Here is a 17,063-nt window from a genome sequence, read left to right as displayed (position 1 = left end):
ATCGGTAGGTGCTTGCAAATAGACAGGAACACTGGGAATCATCCCCGCGACAGATTAGCATCTTAATCACTTTATTCTGTGAAACCCAGAGTAACCTCTAGCACTTACCACTTAGCTTGTTCGATTTTGTTGATAATTTTATATTGTTACACCGTAATGTTGTCATATGGCCTTAGTTCACAACTTAAAGAACATGAGAAAACAAATTTGTTATGCTGAACTTGAATGAAGAGGTAAAAGTTTTATGAGAATTTACTTTGAAATACGCCGAATTGCAACTAAAGGGTAACGAAAGGGTAACATGGAGGGTGACACGTAGGCAGCCAACAAGGCGGGAGGGAAAGGGGACGGGTTAGCAAGCTTTTTGAATTTTGGGCTGAATTGAAGACGAATGCCTCTCGCCAGTCCAGACCCCTACAGACAGTTTGTAAAAGAAAAAGGAAAAAAAATGCCGATGTCATCCGGCAGTGTGTCGAAAGAGGCTCCGCTGATTTGGCTTTTGGACTAGATAATTACTTGAAATTCAAGCTTTTGAAAGACTGAAGAAGATCAAACTAGAAACACTACACCGCATTTTGACACCTCGCGTTTGAACAACATAACAAGACGAGAAATTTTAAAATTTTGCATATCCGGGGTTTATTAAACATTCCAGTTGTTATCAAGATACATTCACAACATGTAACTCGAGGTCCAGTTGTACGAACTAAATTACAGAGTTATCTAAACCTTTTTCCTTTTAAATTTCTTAGTCAATTCGCAAATTTCAAGGTAACTTTTTGACTAAATTCTTTTCAAGATGATCAAGAGTTTTCCTTGCATCACCTTTAAGATCTGTAGCCGATGACGAACACCTCACTCCAGTCTTTATCTGTGACAGCTGCCACGCTCTTGTCGCCTTCTTCGTGCACAAGCTTGATGGTCAAGGTCCCGTCACCAAATGGAAACCACATATTGGCTGAGTTGACAGTATTTATGCCTTGCCCAGTCGCCATATTCAGGAACTGTGTAAACTCCTTTTCTCCTTGAGAAGTTGAGAACTCAAAGTAGCCTCGGTGAAACTTTCCTTCTCCGTGAGCTGTAACGTACGAGTAGATCAAAACCTCATTTGCTTTGACTGGCAGCTCCAGCTTGTAAGTTTTTTCTTCCCCATTACGTTCGGGCAGAGTGCCGAAGCTCTTTTGGATTGGTTCATAGAGAGCAGCACTCATGGTTGGTTTGGTAAAGAAGTTAAACTTGCAAAATTTCCACCTGACCTCTAGCTCGTCTGCACAGAGTTGAACTGCGACATGCAACTCGATACGATGGTATTTTATTTCAATGAACTGTTCCCAGCTGTCACAATTGCATCCAATGAAATTACTTAGAGGTTGCATGGACTATTTCTCAATCGCTTTTAAGGCAGCTTTTAAAAAAAACAATTCATGATCTTTTTCCACGAGGTGTTTAATTACCGGACGTTTGGGAATTATCGTACTCATAACGGAGACAAACAAACTAATATTGTTTGTAGCTACATGAGACTACCGCCTACTCCGTGAGAGTTGGGTGGCTTTCATATTACGCAACTCGACGAGTTTCAAAATTTTGGACGTGATAAATCAGCAAAAATGTCATCAGACCTTTTACCTTTGTTTATTTAAAACATTTTGGGGCGCGGCGAATGATACTTCAGCGATGAGCTTGAGTCTCGAAATGTTTTTATAATGCGTTTATTTTGTCTCGTGGTTTTCCTTTCGAAGTTTTTTTTAATCTCGCAATTATTCCCATCGCTAAGGGTCTTAACAAGAGATAATGAACAGGGAAGTTAGTGTTATCGTCGTGAGCAATGACACTCTGTGTATGGTGGGGCTATGTGTCAATGGAGAAACATGCGGGTACTCTCAGTTAGAGTCTGACTTAGTGACTTTCAGTGCTCTCTCTCTTTTATGAAATTAACATTGCGATTTAGCCTTTGTCATGTCGTAAAAAACAACGCATAAGAGATTATTACAAAGAGTGCGCAACATTTTCATAACATCCATACTTTTTTTAAATGATATTACCCAATAATAAGGAGTTGTTCATCTTAAGTCTTGGCTGCTAAGTTTTGAACTAGGATCTTATCAAGTAAAGAAACGATCTTTGTAGGTAAACTACAGTTAAAACAATTACAGAAAAGAAACCCGATGTAGTTAGTATTCACACCCCCAAATATTCGTGATAAAGTTGGCTGTGCGCCAATGAAGCGTATAGCTTATTACCTGAATGGGATCAACTCGGCCCCAGATATATGGGCGGCCGTCACCACCAAAAATACAAGGATGTCAAATATATCAGCAAATACAGATACCTTTGAACATTTACACATCCCTTCAATCTCTTAATCATCGTGCAGAGGGTGAGAGTGCGAGCGTGGGCGAAACAGAGGGGTGGGGGTGGGGAAAGACAGGAAAAAGAAAGAAGCTCTCGTTCCGCGCTCGCCGCGCTTAACGAAGGGCTGACGCTCGAAACGTCAGATTTTGAATCGAGGTCGTTTTGAATCGAGGTCGTTTTACGGTCTTGACTGCAGCATCACTTCCTTTCATTTTTTGTCATGCTTTACTTGTGTCACAAGCCACTCCACACATGTTACGGTAATTCTTTGTCACATAAATTCTAATCAAGTACCGAGTCACGTGTTTAACTTGCGATTCATTTAAGATCTGTAACCGATAACAAACGCCTCGCTCCAAACTTGTTGTGGACTTACTTTGCCTGTCACGCACTTCACGACTTCTTTGTGAAAAAGCTTAACAGTCAAGGTTCCCTCTCCAACTGGCAACCACGTATTGGCTGAGTTGGCAGTAGTTATTACTTGTCAGTCGCTACAGACTGGTATTGTGCAAACTTCTTATCTTCCTGAGAGGTGGAGAACTCGAAGAAGTCTCTGTGAAAGTCTCCCTCTCCGGTACTTGCGGCAGAAGCGAAGATTAAAATTTCTTTAGCTCCAGGTGGTTGCGCCAGCTGGAATGTTTTTTCTTTGTCACCCTTTTCTGGCCGAATGCCCAAGCGCTCCATCGAGCTTATTCTATTTTGCGAAACGAAACGAAACCAGGCGAGATATAACGAAACGAAAGGGATAATGCAGGTATATTTTCTAATAAGGTAAAGATAACTTTAACAGAAATTTGGAGTAATCGTCAATTGATAAGAAGGATTTTTATTCATTTCGCAAAGTAATAATTTCAGAAGAGCTACTATTTTGCCAAATCGACTATTTCACCCTTGCGGTGACAACGTAACCTCTCTGGTGTCACAAAAAATACATTTAAACATTACAAATTAGTATATAACCAAAGATTTTGGCCTCCTCTTATTTCTTACCGTATTAAAATATATTTCGCTAAATAGTAACTTTAGGAGAGATACTATTTTGCGAAATGGACTATTAATCGATTTCGCAAAATAGTTACTCTTCTTAAATTACAACTTTGCGAAATGAATAAAAATCCTTCTTCAGTAATTAACGATTACTCCATATATCTAATGAGTGCGAACTAACGAAGAGTATTAACGGGAACTCTAACATAGTTCGCCGTTTGTCAACAATTTTTAATGGAATGTTCTTCTTTTACAATGTCATATGCCAGCTGGTTGGTATTGTTGTCTCAGTGTTATGTAGACGATACTTTTACTCATGGTCAAGCAGCACGATAATGGCTAATGTGACTTGTTAAGCTCACTTAGAGGCTGCTGCTTCTCCCGGCGGAGGCAAGTCAATAAACACTGGCCCATCGTTAAAATGAGTTCCAAATGAAAAACAGTTTCCTCCACCGCCAAGAACCATAATACCTTGCGAATCTTCCCACCAGACACTGCAATGATTGTGAAGCATAAGAGGAATTGAAGGTGTTGAACGCACCTGAAAGAAAATAAGCGGACACCCAAGTAAATAACAAAGGAACAAATAATTAAAAAATTAAGAACAGAATAACAATTCAACTCTTCCTTTACGCTAACTGGTAGACTTAGTAGGTTTCAAATTCTGTTTGAATATACCCAACCTATCTTATCAGGTTTTAGACTTGATAAATTGAAAAAAATATGGTTAAAAAAATTGAAACAATTTATTGAATGAAAAAGACAGTACAGAATTTCTGACGATTCCATAAAATAGGGATAAATGAAACCCTTGATAGTTTTCCCCTTTTTTTGCACAAATTTGTAACTTAACGACAAAGCAATTTTTCCAATTGTACTGCATACCAAATTAAGAGATGAATGGACAGCTATCTATGGAAGAAAACTTGGAAAATCAGAAAAAAATAGAAAGAGCTGATGATGTGAAACCAACCGGAAGTGTGTAAGATTTCCAGGTCAGATTCTTCAGATTCAAAACAACAACCCCTGCAGGATGGGAAGAATTCGGAATTACTCCGCCAATGAGAAAAAGATTTTCATCAACAACATGAGCTGTGTGAGAGTATCTGAAACAAGCAAACCAAAAAGTAAACCAACAAAAATAATGCCAATTTCCTGGGTTCAATGCCTTCATAGTGAAATTATTCCATAGTCCATCGTGTCTTTAGTTCCGCACGCGTTGTAGGGCATCTCTCGCGAGAAAAGTAAGTTATAGCATTTTAAAAAGGTAGGTGTATCAGTGTCGACGTATTACCTCGGAGGTAAGGGAGGATCAACAGATAGAGTCCGTAGCTTTACAGAATTTACCTGCAAGAAAGTATGGATAAGATGTTCACCTTACGTGAGTTTCAACATGCCAGTGGTTCTCGTTGCGTCTCTGACTGTTGAATGAGACAGAATTGGAAGGAAAATAACTTTGTTCAACATTTGAATAACAGCCAGCAAAAACATGTATCTTTACAATTTATCATAGGTATGACCAATAAAACCTTACTAGTGCAAGAGCTAATAACTATTTCATTTCTGTTTGCCAGTTAAAACCTCCGGAGTCCATTCAGTGCGGTCTGTAAACTGTTCAGTATGACTGTCAGTTTGTCCCGTTTTGTACCACGTGATAGGTGTATTTAACCAGTCAAGATAAGAGTACAAAATACTCCTTACATCAGTCTCCATAGTTTGAACTATGCTCAAGGCTTGGAGATTAGCGTCCAGGCCTCCTGTCAGCACCACATGATTGTTCCATACGCATGCACTATGAGAATGACGTGGGGTAGCGGCATCTCCTTTTATGAAAATCTGGGAATTCAAGTGAAATGGACTCCTAAATAAAACCAATCTTCAATGCATTAAAATTGAAACAAACAGAGACACACTTTTTCTTCGGTAGGGTGTAGCATACTTTTTTAGCTTCTCTGTGACTTTTCTGACCACATGATGGGTTCTGTTACTTAAAAAAAAACTAGTGTACCTTATTCCATGTTTTTGATTTTATATCTAGTAAATAGCAATCTCCAAGAGCAAGGCATGAAGAAGTACGTCCACCAAATATTAGCAAGTTTTCGCTTCCTGTAAAATAAAGTTGAATTTATAACTTAGGAGCTGGTCTGGACCGCAGCCAGCCCAATAATTCTTTAGCGTGAACATCCTGTGGTTAGTAGCGGAGAAAAGAGAGAGGAAAAATAACAAAGGTCTCAACCCACTACCCCTGGGACCTTGTACTGAAGACTTTTGGGCCTCTAAAACTTCTAAGAGTTTCTGCTTTCAGTTCAATCGACACGAAGGCCCTTCTTATTTTTGTGTTCTGTTCTCCGCACATGACCTGGAATTAAGTTGTTCAATATATGTATTGACTTGAAACACTTTGAATAGCTCAAATACTTATTACACTTTCTGTCGCTTTTGGGTTCTACAGGCAAAGAGGAAGAGTTCGTGCATACCATCGGGAAGGGTTACATGTGTTGCTGTATGTCGCCATCTTGGTTCTGGTATATCTCCTTGACAACTGTAAATAGTATATTTATAACTTGGACGAGAGGTAACATCACCGTTTGTACAATGTAAAGGCTTTGTTTCATCCTTGTTGTCCAGAGATATCAGAATTGTTTCTTTACAAGGATTTGATGGTGATGTCCGCCCACCGTATATAAGTATATCAGTATCGTTTAATCTTGTAGCAGTGTGAAACATTCGGCCACCTGATATGAAAAGATGATAAAATTAGTGTCATGGAAACCCATCGCTATTAGCCGTCGGCTGCATGCACTTAAATATTGTTATCCAGGAGATTTTTAGGGTTCTTCCACTTTTCAAAGTTAATCGTGTTTTGTAAGGTTGAAAGAGCCAGTATACATTAGCAAGGGGATAGGGGGTGGGGAAGAGAAAATAAACCTTTCTTACTCGGCGCTCCATGGTTTTCGCATTGGTATAAAAGGTGTTTTTAACTACTATGGACCCACCAACGTTACTTCGGTTATGACGTCGTCTCTCTTTCTTACCGAGTGTTCGCTCTGAATCCGGTAAGATGTCTGCACAGTGTAAATTACCTGGAAGAAGATCATTTGAGTTAAAAATAGACTGATCGATATTCTTATATAACCAAGCAACTATATATTCACTGTTGCTATTTTAGTTTAAGTTGTTGTTCAGTATTGCCCCAAAATTAAAAGTGACGGTTGTTGTTTAGTTACCTTCCACCGTTCGCAGTAGTTGAATTCCATCAAGCCGCTGGTGTTTACCATTTTCCAGACCAAATCCACCAGTAATGAGAACTGCACCGTTACTAAGAGGAGTGGCTGCGTGACCTAGCCTAGTTATCAAAACGAGAGGTTACTTAGGCGTTTGTTGTCTAAAAAATAGTGTCTACTTGGATTCTTCTCAATCAAGAAAATTGGGCAACGGCGAAGAAAACGAAAACTGGCCTAACTTGTCCTTCTTTAAAAATAAAAGCTGCCTCAGCATGGTATAAATTTGTCGCGAAGCAAGTGAAAAAAACTCAAATAGTTGCTAGAGAAGTCAGAAACTTAAAGAAGCAGAATTGTTACCTTTTGAGTTTATCCCGCGAGGGTACAACGTCCATAACTCGAACTGTGCACTTTACATTTTCAAGTAGCGACGAGTCATCATGGATCCCTTTTGCTGAATTAGGAGGAAAAACAAAATGTCAAATGCAAAGGTAATGAATAAGACACCGAACCTGCATCTTGGGTTAGCTGGCACATACAATCACCTACCACTCAGCTGCGAAAGCAGCTCCTCACAAACATCCTGACAGATCCCCTTGAATGCAGCAAGGACTATATAGTGTGAACACATCAGGTGCCATTCCTGAAAAAAAAAACGTTTTTCTTTCGAGTTTATTCAAGACTTACAAAACATAGATAAACAGTAAGAAGATAAAAAATACAGCAACGAATCAATTGAACGTGGCAAATAGCGCGCCACTGTAAGACTACGATTTTATTTCACCAAAAACTTCACCTCAAACTCATCAAATGGCTCCACATTTTCCACTCGCCTTTTTTCTTCTTCAGGCAAAGTATCATAGTAAAAGAAATTCAGTGTTGGACATCGGACCAAAGGCCATCCCTATAAAGTGCGAAATGAAAAGAAAAAGTGATGAACTCAAAGAAAAGACGACGTCAAACTAATACCAAAGTGTCTGTTTTCAATTCACCTCGCCCATAAATCGCTGTATTTGACTTTGTCGGGTTGGGAAAGCTTCTGTGGCAAACAAAGGAGCTCCAACTGAATCTCTAAAATGTTTTATCCTGATAACGAAGGAAAAATCAGTTAATTTTTTATGCGATACAAATTTAACTTGGATATCGGGAATCACTTTGTACCAGCTGATTAAATCTCTGTAAAAGACAAGACCATTTGAATTGAATAATAATTGAATAAAGAATTAATGAAAACTTGAGAAAGAAGGCCGTATTTCAACCGTTTTTTTGCTATCAAATCTACCTCTAAATAAGAAATTCGTTGTTGACACATTGTGAGAAAGAATCATATCATAAATTGCATCTTAAAAGATTCGCTCCATAGCTATATCGATGGCGATTAAAGAATCTCACAAACCAAATATTTATCAAACATGGCAGCCCTTAATAATGATTGCCGATTATTAACCGAAGGGGAGATGAACAGTGGTGGATATTTACCGAGTCGGATGACAGGAATAATATCTACAAGGTACAGGCTTTAATAACGCTTCGCACGAGGCTTTTTGCTATGTATATTATTGCCCATCCATGTCTTGTTTTTTTTTTTTCCACCTCTATCAGGATAGAAACAAAAGAAAAATTCCCCGTCAATTGTTGATAAAATACGGAATTGTGTCAACTATCTAAGCACACTTGCATCAATGGGTCAGAAATAGCTATCAGCTGAAATGGTCCATTTAATTCATGAAGTGCCACTTTTAATTCCTCCTTAAAATCAACGCTTATTCATTTTAAAATTTACCGGTTTGACTAGAGGCTTGTATGCAAGTTATTTCAACCCCAGACAGGTGTCTAAATATGTCTGATAAGGGTGTCATGAAAAGGACATTTAAATTAAAAACTTAGCAAAATTTACAATTAAGTGTCAAGTTGAGAAGAGGCTACATTAAATTTCACTAAAACCATAAGTAAACTATAATGGGGCATTGGATATTATGCACTGCAACTTAAAGAAAGTTTTTAAAGGAATCTTTTGACTTTCAACAGAATGAATATCTCTTTAGACAGGAAAACAATTCTTGAGGAATCACTTAGAGACAGACAGATAGGGACAGTTATTTTTGAAACAACTTCGGCCTTCATTATCGCAATATTGGCACTGATGGGAAACATAACTCTGTGTTTGGCATTTTACAGAACTTATGCGCTCCGCCGTATCCAGAACTACTACATAATTGCATTGGCTGCATCAGACTTGCTGTCAACGATTCTCTGTCTTCCTCTGGGGTTAACTGTGGTGATTCTAGGAAGATGGCCATTTGGAGACGTGATTTGTCAGATTCAAGGCAGTCTAACATACTACTTTGCATGTTTTTCAGTAATAACCATGACACTCATAGCGGTCAATCGTTACATAAAAATGATGCAGTCCGTGATTATTTACCAGAGGTTTTACACAAAAAGCAAAGTTCTTATTTCTATCGCGTTTTGTGCAATCTTTTCTGGAATATTTATAGTTCCATTTGTTTCCCAACGATTCTGTTTCCATCCCGGAAAATGCGCGTGTTTCGCTTGTAAGAGTCAAGACAGTGAAAATCAAGCAGTTCTCATTGTACCATACACTGTAATAATCACCATGACTTATCCAGTCATTGCATTTTGTTATTACAAAGTGTTCTGCAAAGTTCATCTACATTTCTCGCAGATTGCACCTTCAAATATCCACGTAAACAATGAGAAATCATACGCAGAGGAAGTGAAAATCACGAAAATTCTCTTCATCGTGCTGATCGCTTTCGTAATATGTTGGACTCCAGCTTTTATAATTGAATTTCTCGATATATTTCAAGGCCAGTACAAGCTTTCTCGTCAAGTTTATCTCATTATGCCGTTCACGGGAGCAGCGAATTGTGCTGTCAATCCTTTGATATATGGTTTGCAAAGGAGGAGATTCCGGGAGGCTTACATAAATGTACTAAAATGCAGAAACTAATATCTTGACAGATACAGAATCATAGAATTGCTTCAAAGACTTTTTTGTTTATAATTCAATTACTTCTTCTGCTTTATTTTTAACCACCAGTCATGTCAAATAATTAGGTCTTATGGAAATAGAAGACAACAAGCCGCACTTGCCACATAATTGAGCTAAGAATAAATCAGAAGTTACAAAAATGTACAGTACTTACATTTTTATTCCAAAGGGATCATGAGGGGATACCTACGTAATAAACCACTTGCATTAGTGTAGTTTTTGTACCCACATATCCATAGGACAGAACAGTTATAATGATCACAGGATAATGACCCTGCTTTCCTCTTTCTGTATCCTTTACCACATTTTCCCAACCCCTGCTGGCATTAAAGATGCAAAACACTTCATTCCCTACCTGCTCAAACATTACAAACATGGCAGATTTAAAGAAATCTGCTGCCCATCCAATTATGGCCGTGGAACTGAAACAGAAATAAATTAAAAATAATAAAAATAACTATGTTGGTCAGGAAAATTTCTTATCAAGTGCCAAAAAAGGTTAAATTGGTGATTTGGCTTTGCCTCCTTGATTGTTAGAGATAACAAAGCTTGTACCACCTTTTTGACAATATTAAAGAAAACCATAACAGATAATAATCATAACACATCTACCAAATTACTAAGATACATTTCTCACATTGAATAATAAGACCTCCAGCCCTTTCATCAAAACAAACCAACCAAACAAAAAACAACATTCATAGTTTTACAGTACGTGCTTTGAACCCGGGGGTAACATTTAATAGTGTCATTTGATCGTCCAGGTGAGTGTAGTCCTGAGAAGGACTATTGATGGTAATGGTGACTGACCTTTCAACAACCTGAGCGGAAGTCATCATCAGAGTCAAGTGAAAGGTTGCTGTCAGTCGAATGTACTTAGTCCGGTTTGTATAAACTGATTGGTTAGTTTTGCCGTGATGTTGTTGGCTGTAAGACTCAAGTGGCATAGGTCAGTCATGATTGGTCAGTTTCATAGTTTTCTTACATTGTAATAAGATAAGTCAACTTCTTTTGCATGCAAACACATGCACATCACCTATGTTAACAACTGGAATGGAAGCTTCTCCAGTAAAATTAAAATTCCTCCTCTCAGAGTCTGTTTCCTGAGCTTCTAATACTTTTAAACTTAATAAAGAGTTTTTAATCATCTTCCTTCCTAATTTGTCAAAATCCATATAATTATATTTAACACAATCATATCTCCCTGATATTTTTAAGGTCCACAAAACAGCTAGTGCTTTCAGTTGGTGTGATGCTACAAAAATTCACCGGTCAAATTACTTATGTACCATAAACAGAGCTCAGGAGAATACCTCTCTGGTGGGTCCATATATGTCAGTACAACTTCTGACAATAATAAAGTAGGAAGTGATGTGTCAAGTCCACATTTCAATAGACAATTTTCAAGCATTGAACGATTTTTTAGGTTACATCCCAGAAGCGTATATTTTTCACCATCAACACCTGGAAATCAGAAATGAATAAAATGTATTTAGTTGGTAATTTGCTACAAAATTGCATGGCTAATGGTGTTCAGACAAACAATTAAAAGACTACTACTTGTTGTATCTCTAAATTGACAGAATAGTACACACAAATGTACATTAATATGAGAGAAACAGAGTAAAGTAAAGAAAAAGAAAAAACAGGGAGGGATAATAAAGGAAAGAGGAGAGATATTCCCAGTGACTGACCTCCTCCAAGCCACTGTTTATTTTCTGTTAAAATTTTTCCGATTCCTTGAAATAATTCTTTGTGCTGAAGAATCAAACTAGCTTTCTGTTTAGCAACCTCTGGGAAGTCAATCTATGAATCAGAAAAAAAAATTGCCAAATCTGAGAAATGTCAACAAACAAGAGATCTGTTATGTAATACTGAAAAAAAATTTACCTCAAAATATTTTGTGTCTTTTAGAAATGCTTCACTGGAAAGTGAGAAGAAAAGTGTGTCAAATCCAGCCCCTACAGAAACAATCTAAAATATAGGAATAACACACAACCATAAGATTAAGACTACCTCATAATCAAAATATTCTCTACTTGCTTAATTCAATCCAGCTGCTGAAAATTTCACCTATTTTGGGTATATATTTTTTGAGTGTATCATTATGCTTCATTCTTATGGTAAGTTACATTTAAATAAATCAACAGATTCTGAATGAATATCAATATATAAATACAGAATATCAATATAATTGCTATTATTGAAGCAACTAATAAATTAGGCTACTTCTTTGAAAAAAAACTTAAGAAAGGCAAAATTATCTTGGTGTATAGTTGCCACTACAACTACCTTTGGGGCTGATGTCAAATATCAACAAAATTCCTTATTTTTCTAAGTTCACAAAATCATTTGTAATTCATGTCAAGTACCTGTTTGTATGCACATTTTTTCAGCCTCAGGCTCTGTAAAAAGCCCTTTACCATGTACTGTATTGCCTTTGCCCTTATATAATATGACCTGCATTTGAACACATACCAGAATTTATATGTACACTTTAAGTATTCTGTGACAATACATCCTGGAAAAAGTTAATTTTCTTTTCCATAACATTCATTGATTAGCCAATACCAATCAATCATTTTCACATTACATCATGTGAGCTAATTTTTGATACAAATGTACAATAACAAGAAAAATTGACCATTCAAGGGAGTCAAGTTAGCTTTCTTCCATGGAAATATATGTATTTTTTACTTCGATATGCGATTATCTCCACTGGCCAAGTGAGCAAAGACAGTTGATACCTAGAACCTATCAGGCCCTATTAATCATCAATTGAAATTCAATCATTTGTATTAGTCTAGGTCAGGTAGTTAGAAGAAAAACCCTCAATTACTGACCAATGAATAATCGGTGCTCTTCTAGCAGTCTTGGAGACAAAATACTGTAAGAACTTATCTTCATAGTATCCATGTGTTACGGTTGAGAACTTGCTTAGAGTAGCACGGTCATTTGTTCCTTGGACCTGTAGGGAAATCAGAAACTAAATCTCAGAGTGCCATAAATCACTTCTCTTAAAATCATTTAAAGATGCTATAATTTTGAGAAAACCGATGAAAATAAGTTGTTGTGCGAGTGTAAAATATAACGGGAAACAAATTTTAAAAGAAAAAAGAAAGAACTCTCGATTAAAATTGAAAGTGATAGAAGTTACAGTCAAATGGAATAGACTTGCCTGAATATCTCTCTTGCCTTTGAAATGTTCCATCTTATTAGCAAAGATGTGTAAGTTCGTCCGCCATCTTCACCGCACACGTTCTTGGAAAACCTGGTACTGAATGGTAAACCGCTGGTTAAATGACACGTAAAAACAAAATGGCGGACGACGGCGTAATTTAGCCTGCATAGGACATATGCTGTTTATTTAACATGAAGAATTTCATTTTTGTGGGATTTGTTTTCCAATTTTGCATCTGCAACCCAGCAACTGCTTTGTATTCTTTAGAAGAACTGAAAATCTACAATTTCTTTTTTGAGCCGTATGGAATAATTTTTCGAAGCGATCTCATCTTGAATACTTCACCAGACTTTAGCAACTGTACAGATCAAAAAGAGGCCTATGACAACTGCAGAAGGATTGCTTCGCTTGAGAAGCTTCCGAATTTGTCAAACATATGTCCCAGAAGTAGTTATAATTGTTTACATAATTACTCAATGAATTCACACCCTAAATTCAGAGCATGGCTTGGGAAAGTGCAGACTACAGTGGAAAATTTGTGCAAAAATCACTGTTGGAAAACTAAGCAGCTTATCACTAAGAATTGTATCTTGACAGGAAAATCAATGATAAAGGTAATGCAGTGGCAATAATTTATGTTATAGTCGGCTGAGACTAAGGAAGTAGGAAATATCTGCATTTGAGCTACGTACGCCTCTTTTGACCACATGAGAGTATCATGGTTGTCACTGATCAGGAATTGAAATGAAATATGGAAATTGTAGCACCATTTATCCAATAATACAGACGGCTAGAATAGGTGAAAATTTTGAAGATTTTTCTTGTTTATCTTACACACTCTTTTTGAATTTCTCAGAAGGTTATCAGTTTTAAATATCAGTTTGTTGGGCAATAATGTTTTGTGGCTTCGTCATACCTAAACATTTGCTGATTTGTTTGTATCTTGCATAGGAGGATGACCAAAAGTACATCCTGTTTGTGAATGAAGTTCTCGAGTCTCTCTGTCAGCAGGATGGAAATTCTTCATGTGCTAATAACTTCATTAATGGGCTACTGAAGAACGAAATAGGAAGTTCACTCCAGGTAACACAGATTTAAATAATTTTCCCTTAAAAAATTATGAACACTCACTTTACTTTTCTGCAATTTCAGATACAGTGAATCTAAGAAAGTATAGACAACTAAAATAGTAGACAAATTTGAGATAAATATTCCAGTTGAAAATGGGATTTAATGTCCAGTTTAAGTGCTTGTAGAAAGTTACACTGTGATTCAATGTTTGTTTATCAAATTTTAAAACTACTGGTATTCAGATTTCTTCAGCAAGTCGAAATCTTTTATAAACTTCTTCAGAAAGGTTTGAATATTTTACACATACTCTCTGCTACATTTATACACCAGTATAATGTAGGCTTGTCCATGCACTCAAATGTTGTTGTTGTTGTAAGCATTAATAAACAACAAACTATTGCCTTTTCAACTTCTACTCTTGTTTCCTGCCCTCCCACTGTCCTTTCTCTCCCTTCCTTGTTCTCCTGGGCTGTGGCCCCTTTATCCCCCTACACCAACAAGTAAATAGTCAAACATTCTTCAGTGCCAGTTGTTTCAAATGGAATTAAAAATGAATCCTGGAATATCTACAAGATGTAGATGTTGCCTTGACAATTAAACTTTGACTACTGGGAGTTGTTTACAAAGAAATGTGCCAATAGTTCACTGAGGTTCACACTTGCAATGACATGTGATGATCATAATTATAACTTTCACGTATGTCTAACCATATTTTTTTTAGATATATCATAGGTAAAAATACACATTTAGTTTTTATGAATTGCTTTCTGGAAACTGATATCTTATTTTGCTGCATTTTCAAACAGATTTGTAATGTTCCCCAAAACTTGAAGGAAAATAATACGTGTTCAAGCCAGTGTCATAAGGTACACTATTTGCTGATGGGTTCTGTTTATGTTAGAGAAAATAAAATATTGAAATTTAGTTATCTCCCTGAATTTCTGTCAACTGATGAGTAATTTGGGTGTTAAAATTAACAAACATTATTTTCCATCTAGGATGTGGGGAACTTTTATAATACCCTTGGCTGCTGTGTTGGGTCAGTTTTGAACATCATGGATTGCTACAGGTTGGTGTAGTTATATCACAAGTATTAATATTAGTTGGAGTCAATGTTAAGGTTATGAGAGCCAGTAAAATGAAAGAATAAGTCAGTCTGCACTAATTTGTTTTTACTATTAACCCTCTGCACACAAGACTGCTGGATTCTAAGACTATGCTTTCTGCTTTGCTGACATGCACAACTTCAACATGGACTGTTTTTGATGTGGATGTTAACCAGCTACATGTACAAAATGTTGAATTGCACTGGTTTTGCATTTTCAGTAATATACTTTTGTTGTTTATTTATTATTGAATCATTTCTCTTCCATAGGTATATTTTTTTGTTGTTTTTACATTTATTCCATTGTTATCTAAAATAATTATCAATAAAAGTCTTGTTGAAATTTTTGAACTGTTTACTTGCAGACTTTGTAGTTTGCCAAGGATTTTACTTGGTGAAGTAATTATTGTGCATATCACTGACAATATTCTTCTTTACAGAATCAAACCAAGGAGCAACAGTTATGGGGTTTTTGTAAAAGATGGGAAGAGGTGTAACTTTTACAAAATGCCACCAGCATGCACAGCAAATCCCAAGGTGAGATTTATCCTTTAGGGGTGCAATTAAACCATTTGTTATGATTTTAGGTCATCAAAATGGCAACTTTGGAAAAAATGTTAGCTGGGAACTCTGATAATCAGATTCTCAAAGTGTCCAAGTTGACATTCTTTGTATTGTTTTGTTTTAGTGCTCATTAACACCTTCAGGAAATCCCACCTCACCTCCGGCAAAAAATTCATTGGAAGGGAAGCAGATTGCAGGTGTTGTTATTGCTGTGCTGATCTGTTCTGCTGGAGCTGCAATTGTTGGAAACTACTTTTACAGGCGCATGAAGAGAAGGCAAGCAATTCGCTTTGAAGACTACGGCTACTCAAGACTCAAGATGCTTGAGGATGATTTTTACCATGATGTTGAGGATGATGATGACGAAAACTCTGGATTAGTTCAGATGTAGCACTGCTGTTTCCCTGGCAGGAAACATTCCTGAAAATGCTTATTTTATAGAACGGGATCAGATGAAAGTCTAGAGGATCCTAGATAACTCAAGAGTATCTTGACGTAATATAGTTCTAATTGTGAAATTTTGATACAACCAAAACTTTTTTAAAATAGAAATGATGGTTGTCATGTTCTCCTGAACTTCACAACTGCCAAATCTTAAGAGAACATATCGAGTCCATTAATGAAAGTTAAATTTTGTATTTTTATAATTAGAAGGTATTTAAAACCTAGCTATAAAGATTTACATTAATACCAGTATTTCTACATATAGGAAGCAAAATCCAAGGAAGTCGCTTTTGTTAAATTAGATTATGTATTGAAATCCCATGCGGATATAAAATCAAGAAACACACTAGTAAGACTGAAGAAAGTAACTATTGATCACCTGGTCAGCTTGTCTATTTGGTTTGTGTGGAACATAAGTGACTTGAGGAATAAAATTTTGATGAGTTGTATTCCTGTATGTCTATTTGTATGCTTACATGATCACATTATCCAAGGGAGAGAAGTTCAGAAACCTCAGACCCTGAGAAGCAAACTAAAGGAAGAATAGGGAAGAAGGAAAAGAGAGAAGAAGGAAGAAACGGCCCAGTATTTTTCAATTTCAACAATCACATCCCTTCTATAGTCACAAGTTAGCGCCTACTCTTAATGCGTGGTTGTTTAGGGACATGGCAGATGAAAATCAAGATGCGGACTAAATTATCATCTCCAGTCCTCCATGACGGAACAAATGTTGATGCCAATTCCACCGTCTAGAACCAGCTTGGAAGTCATCATTAGCGTCAAAGGACTCATTTGACTGTAATGGTGACTTTGCTAGCGTTTTCGAAACTTACCAGGGAGATTTTAAAGTCAGGATTAACAGTAGATGGAGTAGTTGGATCTTCCGCGCGAAAATAGTTCCAGAAAGGACTGTTATCAGTAATATTGACTGACGTTTTGACATCCTGAGCGGAAGTCACTATCAGAGTCAAATGCCTAATTACTTCCCTTTACATTGTTAGGACTTCCCTCAACCAAACGATCAGATTACAATTGAAACCAACATTGAAAAACGACACACCTTCTGTATCTTTCAAATCAAGGTTACTAACCCTGCTCAGAGAGGTATTTTGTGAATTC

At 36.8% G+C, this 17,063-nt stretch overlaps 4 protein-coding genes across 8 annotated transcripts; 2 read left to right on the top strand and 2 right to left on the bottom strand.

The window, feature by feature from the left end:
- Positions 1-614: 614 nt before the first annotated feature.
- On the bottom strand, positions 615-1,392 carry LOC149040784 (uncharacterized). The gene has a single exon (XM_089182896.1). It carries the CDS (start codon positions 1,374-1,376, stop codon positions 828-830), a length of 549 nt encoding a protein of 182 aa, XP_089039022.1. The 5' UTR covers positions 1,377-1,392; the 3' UTR covers positions 615-827.
- Positions 1,393-3,010: 1,618 nt separating this feature from the next.
- Positions 3,011-12,933, bottom strand: LOC113675897 (tRNA wybutosine-synthesizing protein 4). 5 transcript variants are annotated; one of them, XR_016179863.1, is made up of 20 exons: positions 12,758-12,933; positions 12,423-12,547; positions 11,952-12,039; positions 11,470-11,553; positions 11,274-11,385; positions 10,893-11,043; positions 9,935-10,001; positions 9,734-9,765; positions 7,556-7,649; positions 7,360-7,467; positions 7,113-7,206; positions 6,924-7,017; positions 6,570-6,688; positions 6,378-6,425; positions 5,820-6,077; positions 5,351-5,448; positions 5,044-5,178; positions 4,690-4,763; positions 4,316-4,448; positions 3,011-3,883 (listed from the first exon to the last, which is right to left on the bottom strand). XR_016179863.1 is itself a non-coding variant. In XM_027192502.2 (20 exons), the coding sequence occupies exons 1-20, from the start codon at positions 12,788-12,790 to the stop codon at positions 3,701-3,703; spliced, it is 2,109 nt and encodes a 702-aa protein (XP_027048303.2). In that variant the 5' UTR covers positions 12,791-12,933; the 3' UTR covers positions 3,011-3,700. The 5 variants fall into 5 exon arrangements, 2 of the variants coding, with proteins under 2 accessions (XP_027048303.2, XP_089039021.1); XR_016179862.1 differs by having other exon boundaries at positions 4,719-4,763; XR_016179864.1 differs by having other exon boundaries at positions 4,724-4,763.
- On the top strand, positions 8,524-9,687 carry LOC113675896 (histamine H2 receptor). Its single transcript, XM_027192501.2, has one exon. It carries the CDS (start codon positions 8,593-8,595, stop codon positions 9,535-9,537), a length of 945 nt encoding a protein of 314 aa, XP_027048302.2. The 5' UTR covers positions 8,524-8,592; the 3' UTR covers positions 9,538-9,687.
- LOC113675894 (uncharacterized) lies at positions 12,882-16,393 on the top strand. The gene is made up of 6 exons (XM_027192500.2): positions 12,882-13,374; positions 13,712-13,843; positions 14,638-14,697; positions 14,830-14,900; positions 15,377-15,473; positions 15,625-16,393. The coding sequence occupies exons 1-6, from the start codon at positions 12,952-12,954 to the stop codon at positions 15,889-15,891; spliced, it is 1,050 nt and encodes a 349-aa protein (XP_027048301.2). The 5' UTR covers positions 12,882-12,951; the 3' UTR covers positions 15,892-16,393.
- The last annotated feature ends 670 nt before the right edge of the window (positions 16,394-17,063 follow it).

The sequence above is a fragment of the Pocillopora damicornis genome, chromosome 9, assembly GCF_964200805.1.
Source record: "Pocillopora damicornis chromosome 9, jaPocDami1.2, whole genome shotgun sequence".
In the NCBI taxonomy this organism is placed as follows: domain Eukaryota; kingdom Metazoa; phylum Cnidaria; class Anthozoa; order Scleractinia; family Pocilloporidae; genus Pocillopora; species Pocillopora damicornis.
Note: the sequence above shows the minus strand (reverse complement) of the source record. Positions and strands in the feature narration are given on the sequence as shown.